This window comes from Myotis davidii, unplaced genomic scaffold (genome assembly GCF_000327345.1).
Source record: "Myotis davidii unplaced genomic scaffold, ASM32734v1 scaffold330, whole genome shotgun sequence".
NCBI lineage: Eukaryota > Metazoa > Chordata > Mammalia > Chiroptera > Vespertilionidae > Myotis > Myotis davidii.
This window is the reverse complement of record NW_006283770.1, coordinates 4276880-4303398: the sequence shown is the minus strand read 5'-3', so window position 1 is coordinate 4303398 and position 26519 is coordinate 4276880. Positions and strand designations below refer to the sequence as shown.

Below are 26519 nucleotides of genomic sequence, written 5' to 3'. Positions count from 1 at the left end.
TTACGTATTTTCTTTTGTCATTACCTACTGTGGTGCTTTACCTCTGGCACTCGCCAACTGCTTCACACCCATTAATTAAGTCTCACAATACATATTGGAAGAAGAAACACCTTCTCTTTGTCTGAAATGGTGGAACCATTCACAAGTGGACTTTCCAGAACACGAAACACATATTGTCACTGACGGGTCTGAAAATTCAGTAGTTTGGGACTATGTCTCAAAATCAAAACATCCTTCTAGATTTATGATGGTATTTATTTATTTTTTAAATCCTTTAACATAATATGCCTGATGCTGATGTCACACACAGGGAATCTGTTTCCATAGATCAAATTCATTAATAGCACATGATGAGTTTGAAACAGAATATAAACTGAATTCATATTTTTTATAAGGAAGCATGGACACTAAGTAACAAAGACATATTTGATTAATAAAAAAATAAATAACAATGGTTATATATTTTATGATATTCATTATAAATACAATGGAAATAAATGACTGGAAAATTTCTTTAGGGATGATGAAAGTTGTTTCAGTATTCCATGTGAAGAGAAATAGAGGGGTCATTCTCACCTAATAGTTTTTTAACAGACAAGTTTATTATTTTCCTATTAAGTCACGTGGTGTTATAATATGGTCTTCTTCATTTGACTAACTTTATGAAAAAGTTAAAAACTCCATTTTGGCCACTAAAAGCTTTCTAGATACATGCCCTTCATTAAGTAGAAGTTGTGACATAGTATATACATATATTCACAGGTACAAATGGGGAGCTAAAGAAATCTTGTAAATCTGCTAAATAACATGCATACTTTAATTCAGCCATGGTTCAAGGAAGTGAATGACATAATTATAGCAAAACCTATTGCATTCCTATCAACACATTTATGTCAATGTGTTTCCTTGGTAAATACCTTCATAAATACAATAAACTAGAATAGAGTTGATGCTGAAACCTATCTCATTGGAATAAGAACTAGAAGTTATCCAAGGATACCTGAATTAATTGAAAAACATGATATCCTTAGGAGATATATTTATAGTAAAATCTTAGATTTTATGTTTAATATTCATTAAATTTTAGAATAAATTCTATTGTTTTATTATTAATATTAATGATCAGTAAATCCAAATTGTTTTTTAAAGAGCCTCATGTTCACAAGAAATTAAAAAATAATTTTAATTTCTATCTATATTCTTTGTTGTTTCAGAGAAGTATGACAAGATAATAAGTAAACACTTTTAGACATAAATGTAAAGGACTAGAGGCCCAGTATACGGATTCTTGCACCAGTGGGGTCCCTCAGCCTGGCCTGTGAGGATTAGGCTGAAACCGGCTCTCTGACATCCCCTCAGAGGTCCTGGATTGTGAGAGGGTGGTTCTCAGGTGACACACTCCAGAATCGGACTCCCTTCTCTCTGGTTCTGGGTCCGTCACCCAAGAACTACTGCTGCCAAGTGACCACAGCTCAGCAGTACCTGCATTGAGTGTCTGCCCCCTGGTGGTCAGTGCACATCATAGCTACTGGCCAGTCACCCAGTTGCTTAGGCTTTTATATATATAGACTATAGTTCCGGTGCATGAAATTCAGGCACTTGGGGGGAGGGGCCCTCAGCCCGGCCTGCACCCTTTTGCAGTCCGGGAGCCCTGCTCCCCATGCCTAAGATGTCAGTTGGATATCCTTAGCACTGTTGCAGAGATGGGAGAGGCACCCACCACCACCACTGTGCTTGCTAGCTGTGAGCCTGGCTCCTGACTGAGTGGCGCTCCCCCTGTGGGAGCACACTGACCACCAGGGGGCAGCTTCTGCATTATGCATCTGCCTCCTGGTGGTCACTGCAAATCATAGTGACTGGTTGTTCTGCCGTCAGGCTGAAATAGTCTCTCTGACATCCCCTAGGAGGCCCCAGATTGCGAGAGGGTGCAGGCCAGGCTGAGGGACCCCATTGGTGCATGATCAGGACTGGGGAGGGATGTGGGAGGTTGGCCAGCCAGGGAGGGCCTGTGGGAGGGCTCCAGGGTGTGTCTGGTCCATCTTGCTCAGTCCTGATCAGCTGGGCCTCAGCAGCAAGCTAAGCTACCAGTCAGAGTGTCTGCCCCCTGTTGGTCAGTGCACATCATAGAGAGTGGTTGAGAGGCCTTAGCATATCATTAGCATATTATGCTTTGATTGGTTGAATGGCCAACTGGAGAACCAGACACTTAGCCTATTAGGCCTTTATTATATAGGATATTATTCTGAGGTAGAAATAAAATGGAAATTAATTTAAAGGCTTGTCTTAGCTCTTTTCCCTGCATTAATTTCCCCACAGCACTTGACTCCAGGTAGCATACTCTTTTATTTTGTTATTTATTGTTCCTGTACTAGAAAGCTCATGAAAGCAAGCATTTTCTATCTGTTTTTCTTCATTACTTTATCCACAGAGCTAGAATAATTCCTGGCAAAGACTAAATGATCAATAAATGTATAAATGAATTAATAAATGAATGAATATATATATGTGAACAAATAAATATGTTTAACAATAATAACAAAACAAAAAAAGAATATACCAAGGTTAAGACATCTGCTAGCTCACTTTTCTTCTACCTAGAATATTATTCTAATTTTTGGTTCATGCAGATCTGAAATCTGCCTCTTTTTTTTTCTTAAAGCTATTCCTTGGACATATTTGTATGACCAATTTCCTTTAGCAGGTGATAAGATAGCAGTTCTCAACCTGTGGGTCGTGACCTCTTTGGGGGTTGAACAACCCTTTCACAGGTGTCACCTAAGACCACCGGAAAACACATACATAATTACATATTGTTTTGTGATTAATCACTATGCTTTAATTATGTTCAATTTGTAACAATGAAATTGGGGGTCACCACAACATGAGGAACTGTATTAAAGGGTCGTGGCATTAGGAAGGTTGAGAACCACTGAGATAAGAGATAAGAGAGAGAAGCTAGTTGATAAGAAGAGCTGATTTTAGCGAGGGATGCATAAATATTTTGTTTTAGCTGGTGAAAATAAAAGGCAATAGGCACGAGTGTAGATAAGTGGGTAGATATAATTTGGGTGTATTTCTCTTGCTTTATTTTTAATGATGAGATAGACAGCAAAATTGCAGCTGAGAGTGAGAGGATTGTAGGTGCTGGAAGTTAAGAGAGAAGAGAAAGGATGACAGCATGGCAGACTGAAGGATCCACTTAAATCAATTTAAAATAAGACAAGTCATGCCCTAGCTGGTTTGACTCAGCGGATAGAGTGTTGAACTGCAGCCCGAAGGGTCCCGGGTTTGATTACTGTCAGGGTGATAAGGTAATTGGAGATTGTGTATGTAGGAGCAGAGGGTTGCAGTTATTGATCAAAAGTATTCCAGGAAATTACATGAGTGATGTAGAGTAGGAGAAACTAACTTTGAGGGTAGAAATAAAAGAACTGAGAAGCCAAGGTCCTAGAAAGATTACCTGCGTATATCATAATTTCCAAGAATTATTTTGTGAGCCATATTGGTAACTGTTGCAGTAAGACAACAGTTTAAAAATCTTCAGAAAAGTTTTAGAAAGGGTCCCCAGAAAGTGTTAGATGACTTCCACAAGAAGAGATAGTAGCAAGTATGGATTCATAATCTGAGACTCAAATCTGTGAATCTTGAAGGAGGAGGGAGAAAAATGATCTTGAAGTATCAATGAGGAGCCAGAAATTCTCTACCTCATCTTCAGTACCTATTAGTGTGGGAGACAAATAGCCATCAGCTGAGAATGCCACATGGAAAGTGGGGTTTCAGGAGCATCTCAGGTTTCAGTTAGAGCAAGAAGGTGAAGGGACATAAAAGACTTTGCTATTGATGACTGAGTAAAAGAGGACATAGTGAAAGTATCTCAAAGAGTTGGAAGGAGTGGGGATGTTCACAGAGGCGAACCCCATTTCCCTAGAACTAGAGGATTACAATCAGAGGGGTACGAGATGATGTGAAAATTTTGGTCTTCTTGAGGTAACTGATATGAGTACAGTTGAAGAGCACAGTGATTTAATACTGGTGGATCCAAGTGTGAGTGAGACAGGACATAAAGGTGTGTGTAGGATATGGGTATGGGGACATCTTGCCAAGATGGAGAGGTCTGGGTTTCCTCTGGGTTCCTGCATAGACAAGTTCTGAAGTGAAGCCTCTTATTCCTAGCACCAGAAACAACTTTTCAATCCTGCAGTAGCAGCAAGTAATATTGCTGCTCTCTTTAGCAAGGACAAGATATTCTGTTGTGTGGGAATGGCACATGACTGATTCATTCCTGGATGATGGAGTATACTGTTATATGTTTCCTTATTCTAGAACCCTAACTTAGTTATAGAGTATAACGTCTTTAGATTATGGTTGACCAATTTATCAATTATGTAATCAATTTTATATGGGCTTAAGTAAAGATACAACCAGGCATAAACATAATATAAAGATGGCAAAAACTAGCAGATTGGTAATATAACTTATTTTGCCACCTTTAGGGAAAAATCCAAGTGATTTATTAATGCTTTCTAAAACTATATATTAAGTCAGATAATTAGAACAGTCTAGCCTTTCTAATTTGTTTCTTTCTGGTTAGAAAGTTATAATAGCTAAACAACAACCTCAGTAGCAACAGTGCACAGAGTTGATTTGTTAAGTGTTTTCTGCACTGAGCCATGACCTGGAGAGGGGCAAAGTGAGGGCAGGGTAAATGAAATGCCTATGTTAAGGTCTCTCCACTCTGAAGAGTGTGGATTTGTTCCTTGGTTCAAAATCTGGGGCAGAAGAAAAAGAAAACTTTTTCATGACCTGAAGAAGATTTTGAAATCAAGTTTACTGGCAGCAAATAACAATGACAGGTGGCTTTCACATCCATTTAAAGGACTGTATGGCCCTAAACATTTGTAGAGAATAATGAAAGCATGTGTTAGTAACTACAGAAAAATATTTTTTTGTCCTGAATCTGGAGAAAATCTTTAAAAAGACTGACTGGGGTGGTTGTAAATCCTCTGCTTTGAATAGGTACATTAAACCAGTAACCTGCCATAGGGTTATGGTCTCTACCAATTGATCATGCTAGGGTAGGGGTAATTGATCAGTATTCCTGATATCAGCCATGGTGTAGCTTTATCTGGTTTGGCTTATTTCCTAGGTTGGGAGCTGAAACACAACTGAAGCCTAGATGTTATCTCTTGTATGAAGGAAAGTCTGACACTGGGGTCAACAGAGCAGAGGCTTTATTCTAAAGATCATTTGATATTGATCAGAATCTCATTGTACTGAGGGCTTAATGATTAAGGGAGTGGACATGCAAGGATGGAAGATGCAGGTGAGTCAGAATGCTGGATATGGCCAGTTTGAATCAAAATGAAAGAAAGGAGAAAAGGTCATATTGGAGAAATGAAATTTCTACATGGTCACAACTGGAAGAGTTAGCTTTAGCAAGACCCTTTGCATGGTTACAACTGGAAGAGTTAGCTTTAGTGAGATCCTTTACATAAAACTTGAGTCTCCTCTGGTCAAGACTGTGGTGCAAATTCTCATTGTTTTAATATAACATGATGCTGTTTACATGTAGCTTGTTATTTCTAAATGAATTTTATTAGGGAGGGAAAATGTTAAGTCTGATTTTAGGAATTGGTGAAGTTTTTTGGTGTTTAAGGTTCAAAATGCTGGTGAAACCATGATCTTAGAAGCTAGTTATTTGTTTCATATTTAATATTGCTGGAGAGGAAGAAAGATGGGAAGGAAATTGGAAGTAAAGTTAGAGAGAGATCCCATATTCTTAGACACAGAGGAAATTTAACCAAACATTTGTGACTGTCAAGTACAGTTCAGCTCAAATATTCAAAACCTGCTGCCTCACAAATATTTAGAGGCTCCTTATATTGACTAGCTTATGCTATATTCATATACAGAACTCCATTAATTTCACACCTGTAAGGTATTAACCCCCCAAATAGAAAAATCAACAGTAACATTCCTCAGACATGGAAATTTAAAATGTTCCAGTTTCATAGCCCCTCTGCTAATTGTCGAACCTGTTTAGTGAGATTTCTATTTTTACCTCATGGATGGTGATGTGGCAATACCATGTGTTTTGAGAAAGCACAAGTATGCTTGAGGACGTTGCTGAAAATTAATCTGGGAAATGGAGGTGAGACTTAAGTAGTATCTGGGTGTTATCCAAATTGGCAGTCTCAGAGTTGTTGCTGTTGATTCAGCTGGGCCTTGTTTTGGGAAGACTTCAAATCTTTATCTCTTCTGATGAAAACAATGCCTGGAATTCCCTTTTGTTCTCAATATTCAAATATATTTAAGTTCATTTGTGTTTGGAATTGACCTCTTTCCCCTGCACCACCCCTCCATGACACCGCCCCCCCACCCCCAATGCCTAAGTATGGGGAAATCATTTTCAAGCTTTTAAATTAATCATTATTTTTCAAAGTAAAATTGAACTTTATCAATATATGCAACACATAAATACAGGGCTTCTCTGGTGAGGGCCCTTTTGCATATCTCCAGTGAAATTCTGTGGATGTGTAATTTGAAAAGCTCTGGACTAATGGGAAGAACACTTGACCAGGAGTTATGGTCACAGTAATTGGATTCCATTTAGTCAATCAGTTTAATTTAACTGACATTCATTGAGCATTTTCAGTGTGCCAACAACTCAAAATGCTAGAGGGAAAAAAGGCACTTTGGGAAATTTACCTTCCAGTGTAAGAAAAGAGAGGTATGGGAACAAGTGTAATATAGTGTTGCAGATCTCTGGACAAGGTCAGTGATATATGTCAACCACTCTGGGCCTTGTTTTCTGTAAATTTAAATAAACCACTTGGAACAAACAGCATATGGAAGCTAACCTCTTTTACATGCCTGACCATGTGGTTCTGTTCTTCTGTGCCAGTGACTTTAATCACAAAGGAAAGCCCCTGGGAATAGACATGAGGAAATGGACGTATAAGGACTGGATGGATGCAGCATGTGCATCTTTGGATTTTTTTTCTTTATGTTGAAAAATGTTTGTCATAGTCAGAAAGGCAGGAATAAAAAAATAAATACAATGTGTGGTTGCTAAGGAACAGAAGTGTCATCTTTAGCCTTTTCACAATATTCCTTCTACCTCCATGACTCTTGTTAAACTTGGCTTTCCCCTGATAACAAACTGTCCTTCTCCACTGAGGCCTCATCCTCCAACTCCACCCTCAATCCAGTTTCATGGGGCCAATGGGAACAGTTGCTAAACTTTTCCACATAGAATGGTAAGAAAAACACAGGCAGTGGATACTCCAGGGACAATGTATACTTTGTACAAATTGTTCCATAATCCACAGGTAATCAGCACAGTATTAACACTTTGGTATATTCTTTTTGGCATTGTGTATCTACTAGTAGCCCATCACGCGATATCGTGCAGTAGGCCACCAACTGCTTCCACTGGAGCCAGTGGCAGGAACCACAGTGCACCATCTGCCAGAAATGTGTAATGGAAAGATTCTGAGGATATTTTTCCATTGATTTTTAGAGAGAGTAGAAGAGAGAGGGAAAGACAGCGAGAAATATTGAAACACTGATGTAGAGAGAAACATCAATGTGAGAGAGGCACATCGATTGGTTGCCTCCTGCACGAGCCCCAATCAAGGCCCGGGCCGGGGAGGAGCCTTCAATTGAGGTACCTCCCTTGACCAGAATCGAATCCAGGACCTTTTGGTCCACATGCCATCACTTTATTCACTGAGCCAAACTGGCTAGGGCTCCAGGAGCTTTCTGTAAGTGATTACCTCTACTTTGAATGTCCCAGGATTTTTATGTTTAATAAATTTGTAGTTAATTGGGTAACCTATAAGAGTTAATCTTAAGGGCCCCGATATTCTTTACAGTAAATCAGGAGGTTTCCTTTAAGCAGTGCAAGTGCATACATTCCTTGATCTAATCTCATTGGTCTGCTGGTAATACTTTCAAAAGGAGACAGTCTGTGTTTGCTGAAAAGAGTAGATCTTACATTGAGCAATACCAAGGGAAAAGCCCTAGGCCAAGGCAGATTGGAAGACTACACCAGTTTTGTCAGGTGAGTTTTGATTACCAAGTTAGTCACTCTATGAGACTGGAGGACTGGTGATGATGTGCACAATGGAAATGTTGCAAATCAACCAGATCTTACAAACATTGAATAATGTGTCCTATAGTGTGAGTTCCCCAGTCAATATGGAACTTTGAGGGGATTACCCAAGTAGGAAGGCTGTTCTAGGAGTTATTTTACTACTGAAGCTATGGCTCTGCAGCATACAAATGCTTCTACCCATGGTGAAAACATACAAATCATTACTAACACGTATTTGTATCCTTGAATAAAGTTGATTTGCCAGTCCTCAACGAGGCATTAGCACAAGGTATAAATGGGCTTTCCTAGGTTGTATGTTAACCAGATTTGACTTTCGTTGTATACCTAGGAAGCTATCTTGGTGATGGCTTTCAATAGTATTGTTTCCCTAAGAAACCATTTTGTCAGTTGAGTGTCCCAATAAAGTAAGTCATATACATATTGTAACATATGCTATTGTATGCAGTCAGGGAGGTATGGTAGGTCATTTGGACCTACCCATCAGTTTCTATTAGAGAATAAGTAGGGAGCCTTTTTACTGCCAACGGCCATTTGGATATTTATAATATCATTCATGGGCAATACAAAATTATCAACTTAAAAATTAGCCTGCTATTTTTGGTCAAACATTTAATCAACTCACCCCTAATGGCTTGACAAGGCCAGAAAAATGATTTCAGAGGCGTTATACTGCCTACAGGCCAGACGTTCCCCACCCCTGTTTTAGGGTGAAATTTATAGCCTTTTCCTTACCATTTCTTGCTGTTTTGTTGAACAGCTAAATAGTGTGCTTCCATAATTTTATATTTTATATCCCCACTTGTTTCAACTGGTGGCATAGTTTTCATTAGAGGATGTGATTGTTTTAATGCTGCTAACTTAGCAGCAATGTCAGCCGAGTGATTACCTTTGATAAATTTGCAGTTAATTGGATATTCTTTAAGAGTTGTGAAACATAAGAATTGTTTTTTTATCTTTTATTTTTTTCTGAAAGAAGTCAAGGAATTTCTCTGTTTCCAGAACATGCTAATGTAATGGGCAGCACCAAAAGCATACTGCTGTTAGTATCAATTATACCTACCTCTGGCCAAACTGCAAGCTCAGATTAATGCATAGCACCCTACTTGTTGAGCAGAAGTTGCCTGAGACATGATAACCTTGCTCTTTTCCTCTCTCTCCCCCCCCATCTTATCCCTCTCCTCTCAGAATCTTGGAGAAGACACATCTGGCCTTTATTTTCATCCTGGAGAAGGCTTTATTTAGGCCTTTTATTTTTATTTTTTTATAAAATATTTTATTGATTTTTTACAGAGAGGAAGGGAGAGGGATAAAGAGTTAGAAACATCGATGAGAGAGAAACATCAGTCAGCTGACTCCTGCACACTCCCCACTGGGGATGTGCCCGCAACCAAGGTACATGCCCTTGACCGGAATCGAACTTGGGACCCTTGAGTCCGCAGGCCGACGCTCTATCCACTGAGCAAAACCAGTTAGGGCTATTTAGGCCTTTTAGATAATTTTGAATAAGCATGTACAAGTCAAAAAGAACAATAAATATTTGTTCACTAATATTGACTTCTCATAGCATCGCTTTGATAGGTCATGCTAACAGAAGTCTCCAATTATTTAATCCAATGAAAAAATTACTTCCTCTCTAGGAATGCAGTGTACAGAGATAGGGAGAACACGGTGAGAAAAAACAAAATTCCAGTTGAATGAATTTTCTGTGAATTTAATTAATTTTAATAATTCAATAATATGGTGAAAATGCATCCAAAGAAGAAGAGCAATGCTGAAAAAACATAATTCAGTTAGGTAAATAATTATAATAATGTTATTATTTATAGCCACAGTTTTCCTGGAGTTTTGGAAAAGAAGAAGAAGTACATTGACCTATACTTGGGACCTTATTGAATGGGAAGAAGAAGAGGTAAGATGTTAGGAAACAGAAGATAAGGAATCTGGGTTTACAGATATTGCAGACAAGAGTTCATTGCTCTTTACATCTAAAGTGGAAGCAGCTGAACACAATTAGACTTTCCCTTGATGCTTTATGACTAACAAGATTTCTTATTTAATGAAAAAAATCAATGATGGGATCATGTAATTTTTTTCAAAGCATTTCTATGATATTTTCTTAAACTATATTACTGGAAAGTTGGGCTAATTAAAACATAACTTAGGGTTATTTGGAAAGTAATTTGCATCTTATCTTTCAAAATATGCTTCTTTGCCAAGACTTGATATAAAAGTAGGCCAAAATGCAGGAATGTTGTATCAATGTAGGTAAAATTTTAAACATTTTTTTACTTTGATATTTGGGTAACTGTAAGTTTCTCTCATAGGAAACACTTCGTCCCCAGTTTGAAGCAAAATATTATAAGATGGAGAGAGTGAATCCCATTAGTGGGAAACCTGAGCCACATCAGCCTTCTTCAGACAAAGTCAGTCGTCTTCTTGTTTCTATATCAGGAATATTCTTCATGGTAAAGTATAAACATTAATATCAGAATGTTGTGGGCTTCCAGGGTTAGAAGGAAGTTCTAGGCTGCCAACTCATTTTGTGACCCAGATGATGCTAGAAACCACATCCTGTTCAATGCTTTGGCAGTACACACTATTAAACAGAATAAAAACCACAGCAGGTCACCAAGGGAGTTTGTGCATACCCTTAAGTAAAACACTCTGTGGGAGAAACAGAGATCATTTAAGGTAAAATGGAAATTATATGAGTTGCCCTGATAAATTAGTTATCTTGTTTTAAAATGAAGTATCCCATTTAATAGTAGAAATTTAAAGTTTTCATTTTAGTGTGGTAATTGTATCACACGATAACAACTTAAATCTTATGCTACTTATTTTGACCCTCAAGTAGCTTAGTTCCTTAAAGGAAAAATGAAATTTATGTATTCATTTTTAGAAAAAATAAATGTCTTCAGTTCGGGTGGCAGTGTATTGGATCTATTATTTTACTTTTGTTTCTGTTTTGTTAATAATACAAAATACTGGTGTCTCTTCTGGTCTTCCACGCTGTAGATTTCTTTGGTGATCACTGCAGTGTTTGCAGTGGTGGTGTATCGCCTGGTTGTCATGGAACAGTTTGCATCCTTCAAATGGAATTTCATCAAACAACACTGGCAGTTTGCAACATCTGCTGCTGCTGTCTGTATCAATTTTGTAATCATCATGGTCCTGAATCTTGTAAGTGTTTACAATTTTTCAATATGTGCAAAGGGATAGAGGTCTATGTTTCCTTTACATTTAGATTGTATTTACAGGAAGCCAAAATAAGAGCAAGCCACATTTCTGGCAAAGACTATTCAGTTTAGCAGAAAATACTTTTTTAAACAGGCTCAGATGATAGATTTCTTTAAATTAAAATAAATAAAAGTTGTAATATCAAAATTCCTCTCCCTTGAGTTTGTAGTTTGATTGATCATTCCTAAATGTCTAGTGTGTGCTAGAAAGATACTATCTTCCTTTAACTCAAGTAAGGAATTGTTTGAATTAGAAAACCATTCCAATAGATTTAAACTCAGAGGAGAATTTATTGGAAAGGTAAAGGAACATCTTGAAAGTGAAGGATTCTTTCATTTTTCTTTCTCTGGAACTAGCATTTTTCTTTCTTTTCCTTTCTCTCTCTAATCTTCTCTCTTCTCCATTCTCTCTCTCTCTCTCTCTCTCTCTCTCTCTCTCTCTCTCTCTCTCTCTCTCTTTCTCTCTCTCTCCTATTGTCAATGCTTCTGTTTGCATGTCTACTCTGCTCTATCTGGAAGATAGCTATCTTTGCCTAGTCATGCCCTGTCTTTCTCTCATAGTCCAGTGTGCTGTGGTATCACCATGCTTTCTTCTTTGGCTCTAACTACATGACCATGATGATCAGCTTTCTGTATTTAACATGGATCATCCAGTTATTTCAGTGTGCTACTTTCTCAAAGACAGCACCTGATTTATTTAACATCATATACACTGTTTGACTTGTGAACCAGTGTCTATAGCTGAGAGGGTAACATTAGGCCTAGGCCTACCTCTTTAGCAAGGTTTGTGGATGGCATTATTCTGTTTTCTCTGTGTCTGAAGACAGGAGATACTGATTGGCACATTTAAGATAATATCTTCAATTCATCCAACAACTCCACAAGGCCAGTATTCTCTCTATTAGGTAAGGGAGGAAACTGAGGTTTGGAAAACTTAAAAACTTGCTCCACATCATACAAATATTAAGTGTCAGTGCTAGTATATTGACATAATGAGATAATTCATGTGAATAGATGATCAGTACTACAAAAATGATGTTGATATTACATACCAGTAATAAGTATTTAAAGCCAAATATGGATTGACACTGATATTACATGTTTATTTAGCCTGGAGAGGCTTAGGACCATTTGCTATTTAACTTAAAAATAATCAGAGAAGGCCTTAAGAGAAAGGTGAATAGTCACTGTAATCAATGAGTAAGTTTTAACACAAGGGTTATAGTTAATGTCTTCCACTGGAGTCTGCTTTCTTCAGGTTCATTTTCATTTGTAAAAGGAGAATGTTGCTTACAGTTTCTTGAAACAAGTCATACAGTATTTTAGTTTATGCCCTTGGCTCATAATTAAAGTGAGCAATAAACACTGAAAAAAAAATACAGTACTAGGACTGGGAGTTTTATATGATAGTACAGGTTGTACATTGCTCAAAGTTAACCTCATTGAAGGAGACCGATTCATCACATAGCCATTTTAGATTCTTATACTTATGATAGTACTCTTATGGTAGATGGTGAAAGATCTCATTTCTAACAACATCATTATATTATGAGGGTTTTCCAGTAGACAGATTTGATTGTGTTTAGAGCCCCATTATCTCAGGAAAAAGAAGCTAAGTGGCTGATGTGTTTATTTCTAGGCAACACTAGCAGTCAGCCTGCCTGATCTTAACTTGAATCCATTTATTATTCTTAGTAAGTTGGTTGACATAAAAATGACGGGCCATAGTGCTGCTACCTGTTATCTTATTGACTAGTGGAAAAATAGGATCCAAGGCACAATGAAGATTGCCTCACAGTTGAGGCACAAAAGGCCCTAAGTAAGATAAGAAGGAAGCCATCAATTGCATCTGAAATTGAGGGGTGGGGTACAACAGGGGTTGTGGATAGTGGATCAGAGACTCAAAGGGAAAAAGAGAGGATCCTTGCAGAAATTGGATCATCATTTGAAGAAATTCAACCTACAGCTGTAGAGAGGCACAGAAGTGTATGCTGTTTATCTTGAAATTGCAAGAAGTGTCTATGAAACATACATTTTATGGAATATATTAGAAAAATAGATCCATAAATGTTAACTTTCTATTTGTTGCCCTTAATTATTTTAAAAATCTATTCTTATTTTTAAGTCTGTATTTCCTTTCAAAATACCAACATTTTCTTTATTTCCCTATTTTTCTAATTTTAAATAATAAAGTTAGTTTATGTCCCTTAAGTCCCTGAGATAGAAATGCTGATAATTTTTCCTTTGGTCTTTTTAAATTCTTCAGACCAACTCTGCATTTATATATAAGTTCTCACTCTTATTCCTTTAAATGTTATCTATTACTGATTCATGAAGTTTTAAGCACTCAGAGTGATCTGTGAAGAGAGCACAAAAAAGTTGTCGTATTATGTCTTTTTATCAAATAAATGTCTAAATATAAGGAAATTTGAAATTTTAATTAGTTCATATAGGAATCATAACTATTATGTTAATTTTTATTCTTCTTATTTGTTCTTTTTTAAAGTCTATAATTTTTGTCTTTTCTTAACTTTGGATTACAGATGCATTATTATTAACAGTACAAAAACACTAAAAATATTAAGAAAGTTACTTGACATGATCCAAAATGCCACTCATCTCCCTTCCTACCATAAACTAATTGTCCTCATTGAAGATAATCAATGTTAATGGTTTCATGATTATTTATTACCCATCTTCAAAAGAGAACCCTGTGTTCCTGTGTTTGACAATTTGTTCCAAAGATCTACTGATCTTCAAAAAACATCTTGAGTGAATTAATGAACTGACCTAATATCTTTGAAGAAGGAAAATATTTCACAGATAAGACAAAGAAGCCAAATGTGGTTAATTAACTTTTGCTTGGGAAAAGGGACTGCAGGAGGTTGGCTGGCCAGCCCCGCCCACTATTGGGGTGAAGGGATGCTATTAGGGGTGGGCAGATCCAGGGTTCAAGCCTTAGTTCTCACCCAAGTTCTTTTCAGTTAAACTGAAGAACTTGTCATGATCAGATCTGCATTTGAAAAAATAGAAACTTTTATCCTCAAACATTTTCCATATAAAAGGCACTCCTATTGCAAAAATTGAATTTGGCTGAGGTTTTCATTTTGTTCCAGACTCTTGTATTATATTATTCAGGTTGCTTCTTAATCACCAATCCCTTAAACTCTGACCCTGATCCACCTCTACTTCCTAGCCTCAGTTACCCCCTTTCCTAGAATCTCAATTGACCCTCATACATGTAGTCAGTCCTCCCTGGCAGAAGGTTCACATGCAGCTTGTTCTCACTAAGTTTCTATGTATGATGAGGCTTAATATATTCTTTCTTCCAAACTAATGCATCTCTCAGAAAACAAAGACTGAACTGAATGGAGTGTATCTCTACTTATGGAAATAAGTGCTCAATAGGGAGGTGAAGATAGTACTATTTTTGTCCTAAAAACAATCTTTTCAGATCCTCAAAATTCCACTAGTTCTATTTAATTAAAGACAGGAGTAACTGCCTAGTGCTGTAACAATCATCCATAGTTGCTGGGAGAAGACAGGACTGACTTTCCTTTTTTTAAATTGAATCTATTGGGATGACATTGGTTAATAAAAGTATATAGATTTCAGGTATACACTTCTACAATATACCACCTTTATATTGTATTATATGTTTACCACCCCAAGTCAAATCTCCTTCCATCACCATTTATTCTCCCCCCCCCCCACCTTTACCTTTTTCCACCTCCTCCCATCCCTCTTCCTCTGGCAATCACCATACTGTTGTCATGTGTCTTTTTGCATTTCAGCACAAAGATTAAAAGATGATTGAAAGTGGAATAGACCATAAATACTTCTTCTTTGCTCTTGAACTAATGCAGATTTAAAAATGGATTTAGCATAAAAGAAGTGAACTCAATGCCAACTCAACAAATGTGAAAAGAATGTTATATTCCTCAGATTTTATCAGTGTAAAACAATAATTCCCTTCTGGATTCATGCATTCCCTCCCTGCTCAGGATGTTAAGATACTTCACAGATTTCTAAACAGCCCTTCTGACTCACTTGAGCACGCAAGATTAATTTCAGGGCTTAAATATGTATAAATTAAAATAATTAATATCAAAATGCCAGACTCTTTAAGAAACTATACCATTAAAAAGATTCACCTAGAAAACCAAATGCTACTTGTTATTTTTGAACCAACACTAAATATACAGCTTTTTGTTTTTTAATAGCTCTACTTTGTGATCCCTGTGCATCCATATCCCTCGAATGAGGGACTTGGCCTCAGTAAAAATATTTTATTAATCCAATGTGCTTTTCAGCTATAATTCATGAAATTATGGCATGTAGGCTTGGCAAAAATAGTTTAAATCAACCAAACAATATTTGTGAAATAAGGAACTTTCAATGTTTAATGTACACAGGCAGAAACCTTGTGTCATTCTTCATGCATTTCTTTTGTCTCCATCATATCAGTGACTGTTGTAAATTTTGCTTCTGTAGCGTCTCTCTTATCTATTCCCTTCTCGCTATCCTCACTACTACTTGGGACATTTCTAGCTTGGACTGGTGCAGCAACCTTGTAATTGATTACTCTTCCTGTCTCTATTTTCAACTCTTTCTTTCTCCCTAGCACATTACTGTTGGAAGGATCTTTCTAAACTGTATTTGATCATTTTATTTTGTACTTGAAACTGCTCCACAGATTGCCATTGCCTCTGATATAAATTCTAAATTCATTTTCATGGCACATGAGTCCCTCCATTATTTAAAGCCATCCTTCCTTTAGCTTCTGGTCCAAAGGAGTGTCTCTCCCTCCCTTTCATGGGCTGTACTACAGTCACCAAACCACTCTGCTTGCTCCCTGGCATTCTGCTATTTTACAACCCTGTCTCTTAGTTCACAGTGTTTCCTCTATCTGCTGTTTTGTGTGTGTGTTTTCTTTTGACTTCTTGAAGAATATCTCTTCATCTTTGAAAATCCTAGTTAAGGATCACTTCCTCAATAAAGTTTTCTTTCAGTCCCATATATAGAACTGAATAATCTCTCTTTGTGTACATTCTCCTCACAAGGTGGATGGACATGTCTGTTTCCCCTCTTTATCAGATTCTCCTGGTAGAAGGAAACAATCCCTCTTGTGAATACTCTTCTGTACAGGCATGCCTCTCTGCCTCTGTCAGGGTGTAAACTTCTTAGTAGCTTCCTCATTTTTGTATCTCCAGATCCCTGCCTACTGCCTAGGCAATTTATATTTAGACTATATTTTAATTCTTATATTCTCCAAATATCCTGGCATCTTGAATATTTCATGTGTTCAAAATAATTTATTATTGAAATTATGTTTTCAGTGTCTTCCAAGTTTACAGCACTTGTTATTTTTATTCAAACTAGTAACCAAATAACACACATTATCTTAAGATTTAAGAACAGATACATGATGGTATCCGTAAGTAAATATTTGGGATAAAAATAGGGGTTAAAATAATCAAAATTTGATTGCAAGTTCATCTTAAAGATCATGAGAGTAACTTAAGGAATGTTTTCTGCTCTTACTATGCTTGAAATCAGCTGAGTCACTTGCAAAATGACAGATCCAAAGTTCCATTCAGGATCTCCTTTGTGGAGCTAAGCTATCTATATTTTAAAAAGTATAAGTGATTCTGATTTATTCAGTCCCTAAAATAGCATTAGGAAAGCAATGATTCAAGGGATCTAAGTAATTTAAATACATAGCTAAGGTCAGACACCACATTTCCAAAGATAATTGGAAATAATTTAATAATAATCAAAACTCTAACTTACTGTTTTTAACATCTCTTTACTAGGCATATAGCTAAAATCCCACAAAGCCAGGATTTGAAACCATGAGTTGCTCTTTATTAACCCCATCTTTTTTCTTCTTTATTTTGCCACCCATGAAAATGCTGTGTTATTTAAAGGTAGCAAGATTACTGTTATATAAATGTTACCATCATATCCGGAAATATTTCCAAGAAGATTTTAATGAAAAATTAAAATGTGCAATTATTCCAGTGTATATTCTTGTTTCTTGTCAATTATACCCTAATTAATTTAAGAATAGGTCATAGCTGTCTGGTCTCATGGTTAATATGTAGTCACAGTAGAAGTACTCTTATAGTTTGAAATATCTGAGATTAAGCCAAGCAAGCCATTTCAACATGGCCAATAAAAGAATAAACTCCTTTTAAGTGCATATAACATGTAACATGTAATGAGTGCACTGTAACAGCAACAACAAAAAGCCCTAAATACATTTGGCTAATGTAAGTAGTCTGTGCTAGTTCTGGACTCTCCCACATTATTGATCTCTTTCCATCCCTAGAATCCAGAGCATTCATTCCTGTTTCTTTCATGGACCTGATCACTGAAGATCTCAAAATGTACCTCATTTTCCTTAACACCTAGTTACCACTGGTGACCAATTACCATGCAGGTTATTAGGGAATAGGGTGGATCAAAGAGTTGGGCCACACATCTTAACCTAGAAAGGAGGTAATGCCAACTGACTCCTTTAATGAAATGGCTGGCTCTTTAAAAAGTGTACTTGCTTAGTTTGTTCATGTCTATGTCCACAGTTTCTAGAAATTCAAAAAGGTGCGTTACTCAGGAAAAGCAATATCCTTTTGATTCTGCGAAAGCTTATTTTTACAGTGAAGGTTAGATGGTGAGACTCTAACTCAGAAAAAAGAATACTAAAACAAGTGTAGTGGGAGGCTGGGAAGAGATCAACCAAAGAACTTGTATGCATATATATGCATAAACCATGGACACAGACAATAGTGTGGTGAAGGCCTGGGGTGAGGGGTGAGGGTAGGCTAGAAGGGGTCAATGGGGAAAAAGGGGGACATATGTAATACTTTCAATAATAAAGATTAAAAAATAAATAAATAGTAAACATGCATTGAACAGTGAAAGAAAGAAAGGAAGAAAGAAAGAAAGAAAGAAAGAAAGAAAGAAAGAAAGAAAGAAAGAAAGAAAGAAAGAAAAAGAAAGAAGAAAGAAAGAAAGAAAGAAAGAAAGAAAATAAAACAAGTGTAGAACTCCTTAATATGCCCCTTCACAACAACCTTGTCTTTTCCCTGCCTTTGGCATTCTTATTTTTCCCAACTGATTTGTGCATAACACCTCAAAACAAAGCATTAGTGGGAAGCTCAAAATGAAAACCCTTACCATGGCCTCCCAGACCCTGAAATACTGTTTCCCTCTGAGGACCCTCTGACTCATCTCCTCCTACTTTGCTTCTTTACTGCCTCCACTCCTCTCCTCTAACGTCCCTGCCCTTCAGTAAACACACCAAGTGCATTCCTGTCTCAGGCTATTTGCACCTGGGGTTCCTGGGTCTCCAAGGAACTTCTTACAGATCTTTGCTTGGCTCCCTCATTTCATGCAGTTCTCTGTTCAAATGCCACCCTCTTGGAGAGGCTTCCCTGACCAATCTCTAAGATAATACGCCATGCCCACCACCACTCTCTCTCCACAAAGCCGTTATCTTTCTATTGTAACGTTCGTCTCCTGACCAATTGCATATGTGTGTGTCATTTTTTCTCTGGCCACTGGCATTGAAGTCCCATGAAAGAGTATTCTCTCTATATATACTAGTAAATGTGGTGGCCAGACAGTTAATACTGACCCTCCTTATTTTCTCTTTTCCCAAATACATATTCATTTCATATCTCTCTCGCGCGCGTGCACATGCGCTCTCTATCTCTATCTCCTGTCAAAATGATTGCTGCCGTGCACCATACAGTTGGATGTGTTCACATTATAGCGCTTCCTGCACTTTGTGACTTTGTGGTGGTTTCAGAGTTGACCAGTCACTCTGCATGGCCACATTTTGTGAATCACCCTCATGCTGGTGCCAGCCAGCTAGCATCTGGGCCTTGGATGATGCAGGTTCCAAAATGCCCCAGAAAGCTTCACAAGAGTAATATTTCCAGAAGTGGATGAGCATCTTTTGTGATTCATAACATTCTTCCAAACATTTTTGTGCTCCCTTGGGGCATCAGCTTCAGACATCACCTTCCCAGGCCTGCAGACAGGTTCTGTGTGCTAAGAATTAAAACAAAAATCTGAAATAGTTTATGTGACAAGACATAGCGCAGATGGAACAAGAGAGCCATTGTGCAAATCCTGACTTTGTTACTTAGTAGTGTCATCTCAGGTAAGGAGCCTGATATTTGAAAACTTGGTTTCCTCTTCTGTAAAATGGGATCATTAGACCTATTTGATGAAATTGTTATAAGGACTAACAAATTATAGTATACATAAAGCACTGCTTGGTACGAGGCAAATACTCTGAATGGCAGATATTTAAATAAAATTTTCTTCCAAACCCAGGGAGGGCACTCAAATCAGTGCTAGAGGCACAATACCACTTAGGTAGTATTTATTGATTGACAAGTCTTATATTTTTTGGAGATTCTTCTATAATCATTTGACTTGATAAATAGGGTGGGGAAAATAATATTTTCCAATCAGGTGCTCATGAATTCAAGCTAATCTTGTCCTAAAATTTACTTGTGTGTATACTTCAGAATAATAATAATAAAAAAAGCACCTACACAAGAGATAGAGTGAGACTATTGTACTCAATATAATCTTTCAATCTCAACATAACACTTTAGATCTTAGGACAAAGTAGGTTTGAATCATGACTACGATCAATAATCCACAATAGTTCTATTGAAAGAACAAGCAGGGGAAGTGAACAATTTTTAAAGTGTCCAGATACCTACCTTTTAATTTTGCATGACAACAAGCAGGGTTATTGAAATTTAAAGAATAATATGTAGAATTACAGGGTTACATAGTAATATTTATATGGAAACACATATATCCACAAACACATAATACCCTACTGTCTGGAGAAAATATATTTTCCCAACTATATTTACTTGGACTATTATAAAACACTAGAGGCCTGGGGTCCCTCAAGCCTGGATTGTGAAAGGGTGCAGGCCAGGCCAAGGGACCCCACTGGTGCACAGTTGGGGCCAGGGAGGGACGCGGGAGGTTGGCCAGCCAGGGAGGGACCGTGGGAGGGCTCCAGGGCATGTCTTTCCGGTTGGAGCATCTGCCCCCTGGTGGTCAGTGCACATCATAGCGAGCAGTTGAGCAGCCTTAGCATATCATTCGCATATTACGCTTTGATTGAATGGACGACCGGACATTTAGCATATTAGGTTTTTATTATATAGGATGTTTTCTTTCCTTCAGTCTGCATCAGTTGTGGACAGAGCATGTCAGGAGAGGGAGAAGGTGGCAGAAGATGAAAAACGTTATAAAAATATGGTGTGCATGTGTCTGGCTAGCTTATAGATTAAACAGATTTGACTTATGAATCTTGTTTCAAATAACTACCACACCAATTTTGTTCTTTAGAAATGAAAATTTGCACACTGTCTTTGTCATTATTTGGAAAATGTTTTATCAATATAAAAGAAGTCAAGTTTCCACTTAGCACCCCCCCCAAGTGTAGTAAAAAAGAAAGTACGTATAATTTGATAATCAAATCCCAGTCTCATTTCCTTTATTTATAAAATGGAAATAACAATAGCTACCAAAAAAAAGACTTTGTTATTTCAGAAATCATATATTTACAACACTTTTATATCACATGCATTGTGTGTGTATATGTAAAGCACTAGCCTAAAAACATGCTTTTAGCTAATAAAAATGTAGATACTTTGTAGAATACACTTTAGATGTTTCTTTGATTATGTAAATATAGTTTTTTCTAAAGAAAACAATAATAGTAACTATTGTTCTCTTATTACAGGCTTATGAAAAAATTGCTTATCTTCTCACCAATTTAGGTAAGTCTATTTTTCTTCACTCCGTACTAGAAGAATAGTTTATTAGGGCCTATCAGCTTATAGTTGGTTTATGTACTTTAGTATTTTTAATATCAACTTTAGTTATATAATTGTCAATAAAAGTAAAAGATGCACCATAGGATGTTGGACCATATTGAATAAGTATAGAGAATCAGCAAATTTGGTTCTTCCTACATTGAAATGTTCTTCTCTTCTACCTTTTCAGTTATTTGTTTTTCCACCCCAATATTATTTTTTCAAAATATTTTACAGCATGTACACTATTTATACATTTATTTTTATATTGTTCATGTATACAATTTAAAGGCAAAATAATATTAAAAAATTTATAGTGAAAACTTGTCCTTTGCTACAATACCCATTCTTATTTTTTATGTCCCCAACAGATTACATTTTACCAATTTTATCAGTTTCTTTTGTATGCCATACCATATTTGGAAGTACACCTCAGCATTTTTAGCCAGATTAGTTATTGATGTCGACATTATTGTGTATTTCTGTATTCCTATCTAAGTAAGGTATGGTAAAAAAAAAAAAGTACATTTTGCTTAATTTTCTACATATTTTCTTAAGTTATCCCAAACTTTCTGCCTCAACTCTAAATTCTCTCAAAATATACTAAAAAATATCAAGAATTCTACTCATTTTATATTCTTCTTAGAGTTGTCCTCCACTGTCTGTTCCAGTCTCAATGGGTTAGACTTGTGGTCAGCCACATCTGCTCTTGCTTTCACCAGCGCTCTGGGAATTCCTTTACCTTTATTTTTCAGTTAGATACTAGTTTGAGGATATTATATCGTCATCTGTCTTGGCTTTATTTCTTGCTCCCTGGAAACTAAATTTCTTGAAACCTTGTATGTCAAAAAGTTATTTTGTTTTCTGTATTTTAGCTTGATGTTTGATCTCCAGTTTGGGGGATAGAATTTTTATTACAGAGCTATTTGAGTAGCTATCTGTTATTGTTTGAGAACTCACCAGATCCCAGGCATTGTACTAAACACTTCTTGTTCATCATTTTGTTTTATTGTAACTACATATCTATGACAATAGGATCCTTATTTTATGGATTATGAAACAAGATAAATAAGTAGAATATAAATGTAGATGTGATACACTCCACTTGCTGGAGAAACTATATAAGTCCACTGTAATATATTACTTCTGTAATGTAGTTACAAGGACAAGTGATAATAGAAGAAAATTGTATAGAGGGGACAACTGGGCCCTAGTTCATGCTCTAGAGCTAAATGATTATATTACTAGGACATTATGTGACTATGAGCAAGTTTTCTCCTCTCCCCATTCTTTCTCCTCCCACTCCCCTTCCCTCTCTTCCCTCTGTTCCGCCTCCTCTTTATGAATCTCAATTTCCTCATTGGGAAAATGAGAATGAGAACAGATCCTATTTCATCATTGTAGATTGGCTGCCTGATACATGACAAGTGCTCAATAAATGGGAATAACATTTCATTATCTGAGCTAAAGTATCTTCAGCTGGGTAATGAAGCAATTAAACTGGATTGTCTCAAAGCATTCTTCCAGCTCTGATTACCTATATTCATTTTCTTTTAAAGAACTTATACCCAGGATGGCAGCAAATCTAAGGAAGTGGTTTGGGGTACCTTAATTAATAGTATGAAACAGAAGAGTTATTTGTGCTAAGAATCAGGAATACCATAATATATACTCCTGTGAGGAAATGTCAGCTCTCCTGAGTGCTGTCACAGTGCCCACCAACCAGTCACTCTGTGGATGCTGCACAGACCCTTCTATTTATGCAACCTACTCCCTTTGGGCTTGAAGTTCCCTGGGACTTATTCCCTCTTTATTCTGTGATTGACTCTTGCCTACATTTTGGCGTATTTTATTTTTCTTAAATTAGATCCCATCTAATTTTCTAATTTTCTTGAATTCTTCAATTATATTACAGTATTTTACATACACATATACGTGTGTGTTTTCTGTCATTTATTTGGGTACTGGGTAGGAGCAAGACTGTTCAGCTGCCATCTTCATCCAATCTCTCTCATTATCTTTTGTTTTGTTTTAAGAGTCCTAGAGCCATACCATGTGAGAGTTGACAGGGTTCTTGAAATCATCTCATGTAAACGTCTTATTTCATAGATGATAAAACTTATTGCAGAAAATATGAAGAGACCTGCCTGAGATGACCAGCAGTTGGGTGTAAAGCTGAGATAAGAACTCAGCTCTTCTGATGGGTGTAGCCCTCTTTTCTCTCTTTAAGTATTCACTAAGTCTGCACAGGAAATATTCATCCTTTAAAGAACTCTATGGACAATTTAGCGAGACAGGGTGTAAGACTGATTTAATATTTATAGTTATTTCTAAATGACAGTAACAGAGAGAATCCTGAAAAACCTGTAAATATTAATATCAAGCATCATATTTTTGGATCTGTGGGAAAAGTCTGCAGATGATCTCATTGGTACTTTTCATCAGCTCTGTACAGCAAATATTGTCATTCACATTTGACAGTGCCTCACAGAACTAGCAAATGACTGAACCAGAATTAAACATGGGCTTCTGATTCTGTGTCTGCATTTCTTGTCATTCACCTCATCTGTGTAAACAAACTCTATGTTCCTTTTAGAATATCCTCGAACAGAATCTGAATGGGAAAACAGTTTTGCCCTGAAGATGTTCCTCTTCCAGTTTGTTAATTTAAACAGTTCTATCTTCTACATCGCTTTCTTTCTGGGGAGGTAAGTCAGCTTTATATACATCATCTTTATGGAGTGAAAAAGACTCTCAACAGTTCCATTTCCAATTTGTTAACAAAGGCAGCACTTTCTGATCCCCAGCCATGGAAAACTGGGCTAACTAGTCTTCACATGTTTGAGTCAAAAGATTATAGAATAGAACTTCCGGCTGCCACAACCAATTAAAGCTGGCATAAAAGAATAAAACCTATATACCTACATGGGTTGAATTGTGACTATCCTGACATCAGTAATGTTTTTTTTAATAAGAAAATAAAATTTTAATAACCCTAGGTTACAGCTCCTTAGTGTGGAAACTTCTTCTACCAATCATGTTAACATTTTTTTTCTATTTTTGCTGCAAAATATGGAAATAAATAATATTAAATTACTGGTTCTAGTTTTCCATATTATTAACACTCCAGCCACTGCCATGGAAGCATACTAAAGCTAGAAACATTTTAAATTAGATTATTTAGCTCTTATGTTAATATTCTTTAACTCAGTCAACCGGACATTAAAACTCTGCAACAGATGAAAGTGGAAAAATACTTTCAGTTGGTTTCTCTGTACTTGCTCAACTCATTGGTATTGAATTCACACGTCACTTTTTTTATTTATTGTTTAAGGTATTACAAATAGTAGTACATATGTCTCCTTTTTTCCCCCTATTGACCTCCCCCCAGTCTCCCCTACCTCCCGGTACTTGCCCTCACCACCCCGCACTCCAGTGTCTTGCATCTATTGGTTGTGCTTATATGCATGCATACAAGTCCTTCGGTTGATCTCTTACCCGCCCAACCCTCCCCTACCTTCCCCCTGTAGTTTGACAATCTGTTTGATGCTTTTCTGCCTCTATCTATTTTTGTCCAACAGTTTATAATATTCTTTATATTGTCAAGTACTTTGACGTGTAAGCTTGGCCTAAGTCAACCACTTAGGAACAAGCTGCACCAATGAACCTTTATGTCTACCCACAGATGCACTTGTGATGTATTAGATGTTCTTCAGTCAACCCACATAAATGCTAATGAATTAAAATGGCTTTTTACAGATTTGTAGGGCACCCAGGAAATTACAATAAACTCTTTAACCGGTGGAGGCTGGAGGAAGTAAGTAACCTTGTAAGGATGGGTGTGGGGATATGCATGGATGTGGGCCAATGACTGTGGGAGGGACAGGAGAGAGAAGGTAGAAGGGATTACATTGAGGAAGCCTAAAACTTTCTAGGAACATATGCTTTATGTTATAGAGAACTGGGCTCACATGCTAACCTTGTTACTTATTAATTCTTTGCCCTTCATTTAACCTCTCTGAATATCTTTCTCCTTATCTGTAAATTGGTAATAGTAATACTTAGGTTGCAAAGCTGTTTATAGATAAGAAATAATTTATGTAACAGAATTAGCACAACCCCTGTGGTAGATACTCTATAAATTATAGTTGATATTTATCAATGTTCTGTCTCCATAACTACCCAGGTACTATTCTATTGGCCAATAGCAGACTAAGGCCATTCAAAATCCCAGGTTTTGGGGAAACCCCCAAATCTAACCTGCAGTTTTTTTTCATAGCTCAGAAGAATGACTAAATCTGCTAAAAGGCTATCCAACTATCCAATTAGGGAACTAATGCTTACTTTTTTCCAGGAGTGTCCAACTGAAGTTAGCAAGGGTAGTGTGGGGAACGGAGTGGCTATAGGCAGGTAGATCTGTATGTTTGGTGCCACCAATAATTTTGTTTAATTAGATATTCTTATGAAATTATTAGAAGCCATTATTCTCCTTTGAAAGTCCCAAGGAAATAATTATAATACTAGTGTCAGGAAAAATGTTTTATAGCTATCCAAGACATTTTCCAGTATATAATATGACATAGATAGAGGCCATATTTTTCAACAAAGAATTATTTATTTTGGAAAAAAAATTTGTGCAATGAAAAATTTGGATTTGTGATAAACCTTAAAAATCCTTGAAGTATAGATATAAAAAGTATATATAATAGAAGATAAGAACTGACCCTCTGAATTCAACTATACAAGCATTTATTGACATATACGATAATCAAGGCCTCTGCTGGGTAATATGGAGTACACAAATGAAGTTCCTTTCCTTTGATGTTAATAGTCTCGACGAAAAGAGCGTAACCATGATATGTAATAAATATTTTGTCTTTAAAGTCTGACAGTCTACATACGAATTCTTGCCCACCCAGATGCATGATCTTAACTATTTCTGTCTCAGGTTTAGTCTTTTTAAAATTGTAATATTAATAGCTATGTTAGTAGTATTGGTGATAAGTGGATTACATTGGATCATGCATGTAAAGCCCCTGGCACAAATAATGGGGTTCATTATAAAGACAGAGAAGCACTATTCTACAATTTAGGATATTTCTGAATAGATATTATAATATCTCACATAAGATTTTATAGAAATCTATATAAAATGTTAATAATGGCTAACTTTTTAATATTTTTTTATTGATTTTTTTTTTTTTTACAGAGAGGAAGGGAGAGGGATAGAGAGTTAGAAACATCAATGAGAGAGAAACATCGATCAGCTGCCTCCTGCACACCCCCTACTGGGGATGTGCC

The 26519-nt window shown here is 36.7% G+C and overlaps 1 protein-coding gene across 3 annotated transcripts in view; it reads left to right on the top strand.

Annotated features, from left to right (window-relative positions):
- ANO3 (anoctamin 3) overlaps positions 1-26519 on the top strand; it is a 131896-nt gene that overhangs the window by 85507 nt on the left and 19870 nt on the right. For all 3 annotated transcript variants that reach the window (XM_006753961.2, XM_006753959.2, XM_006753960.2), the window contains 6 exons: positions 9946-10028; positions 10444-10584; positions 11135-11299; positions 21146-21182; positions 23815-23926; positions 24978-25035. In XM_006753961.2, the coding sequence (XP_006754024.2) occupies positions 9946-10028; positions 10444-10584; positions 11135-11299; positions 21146-21182; positions 23815-23926; positions 24978-25035 (596 nt within the window). The remainder of the gene's footprint in view (positions 1-9945; positions 10029-10443; positions 10585-11134; positions 11300-21145; positions 21183-23814; positions 23927-24977; positions 25036-26519) is intronic.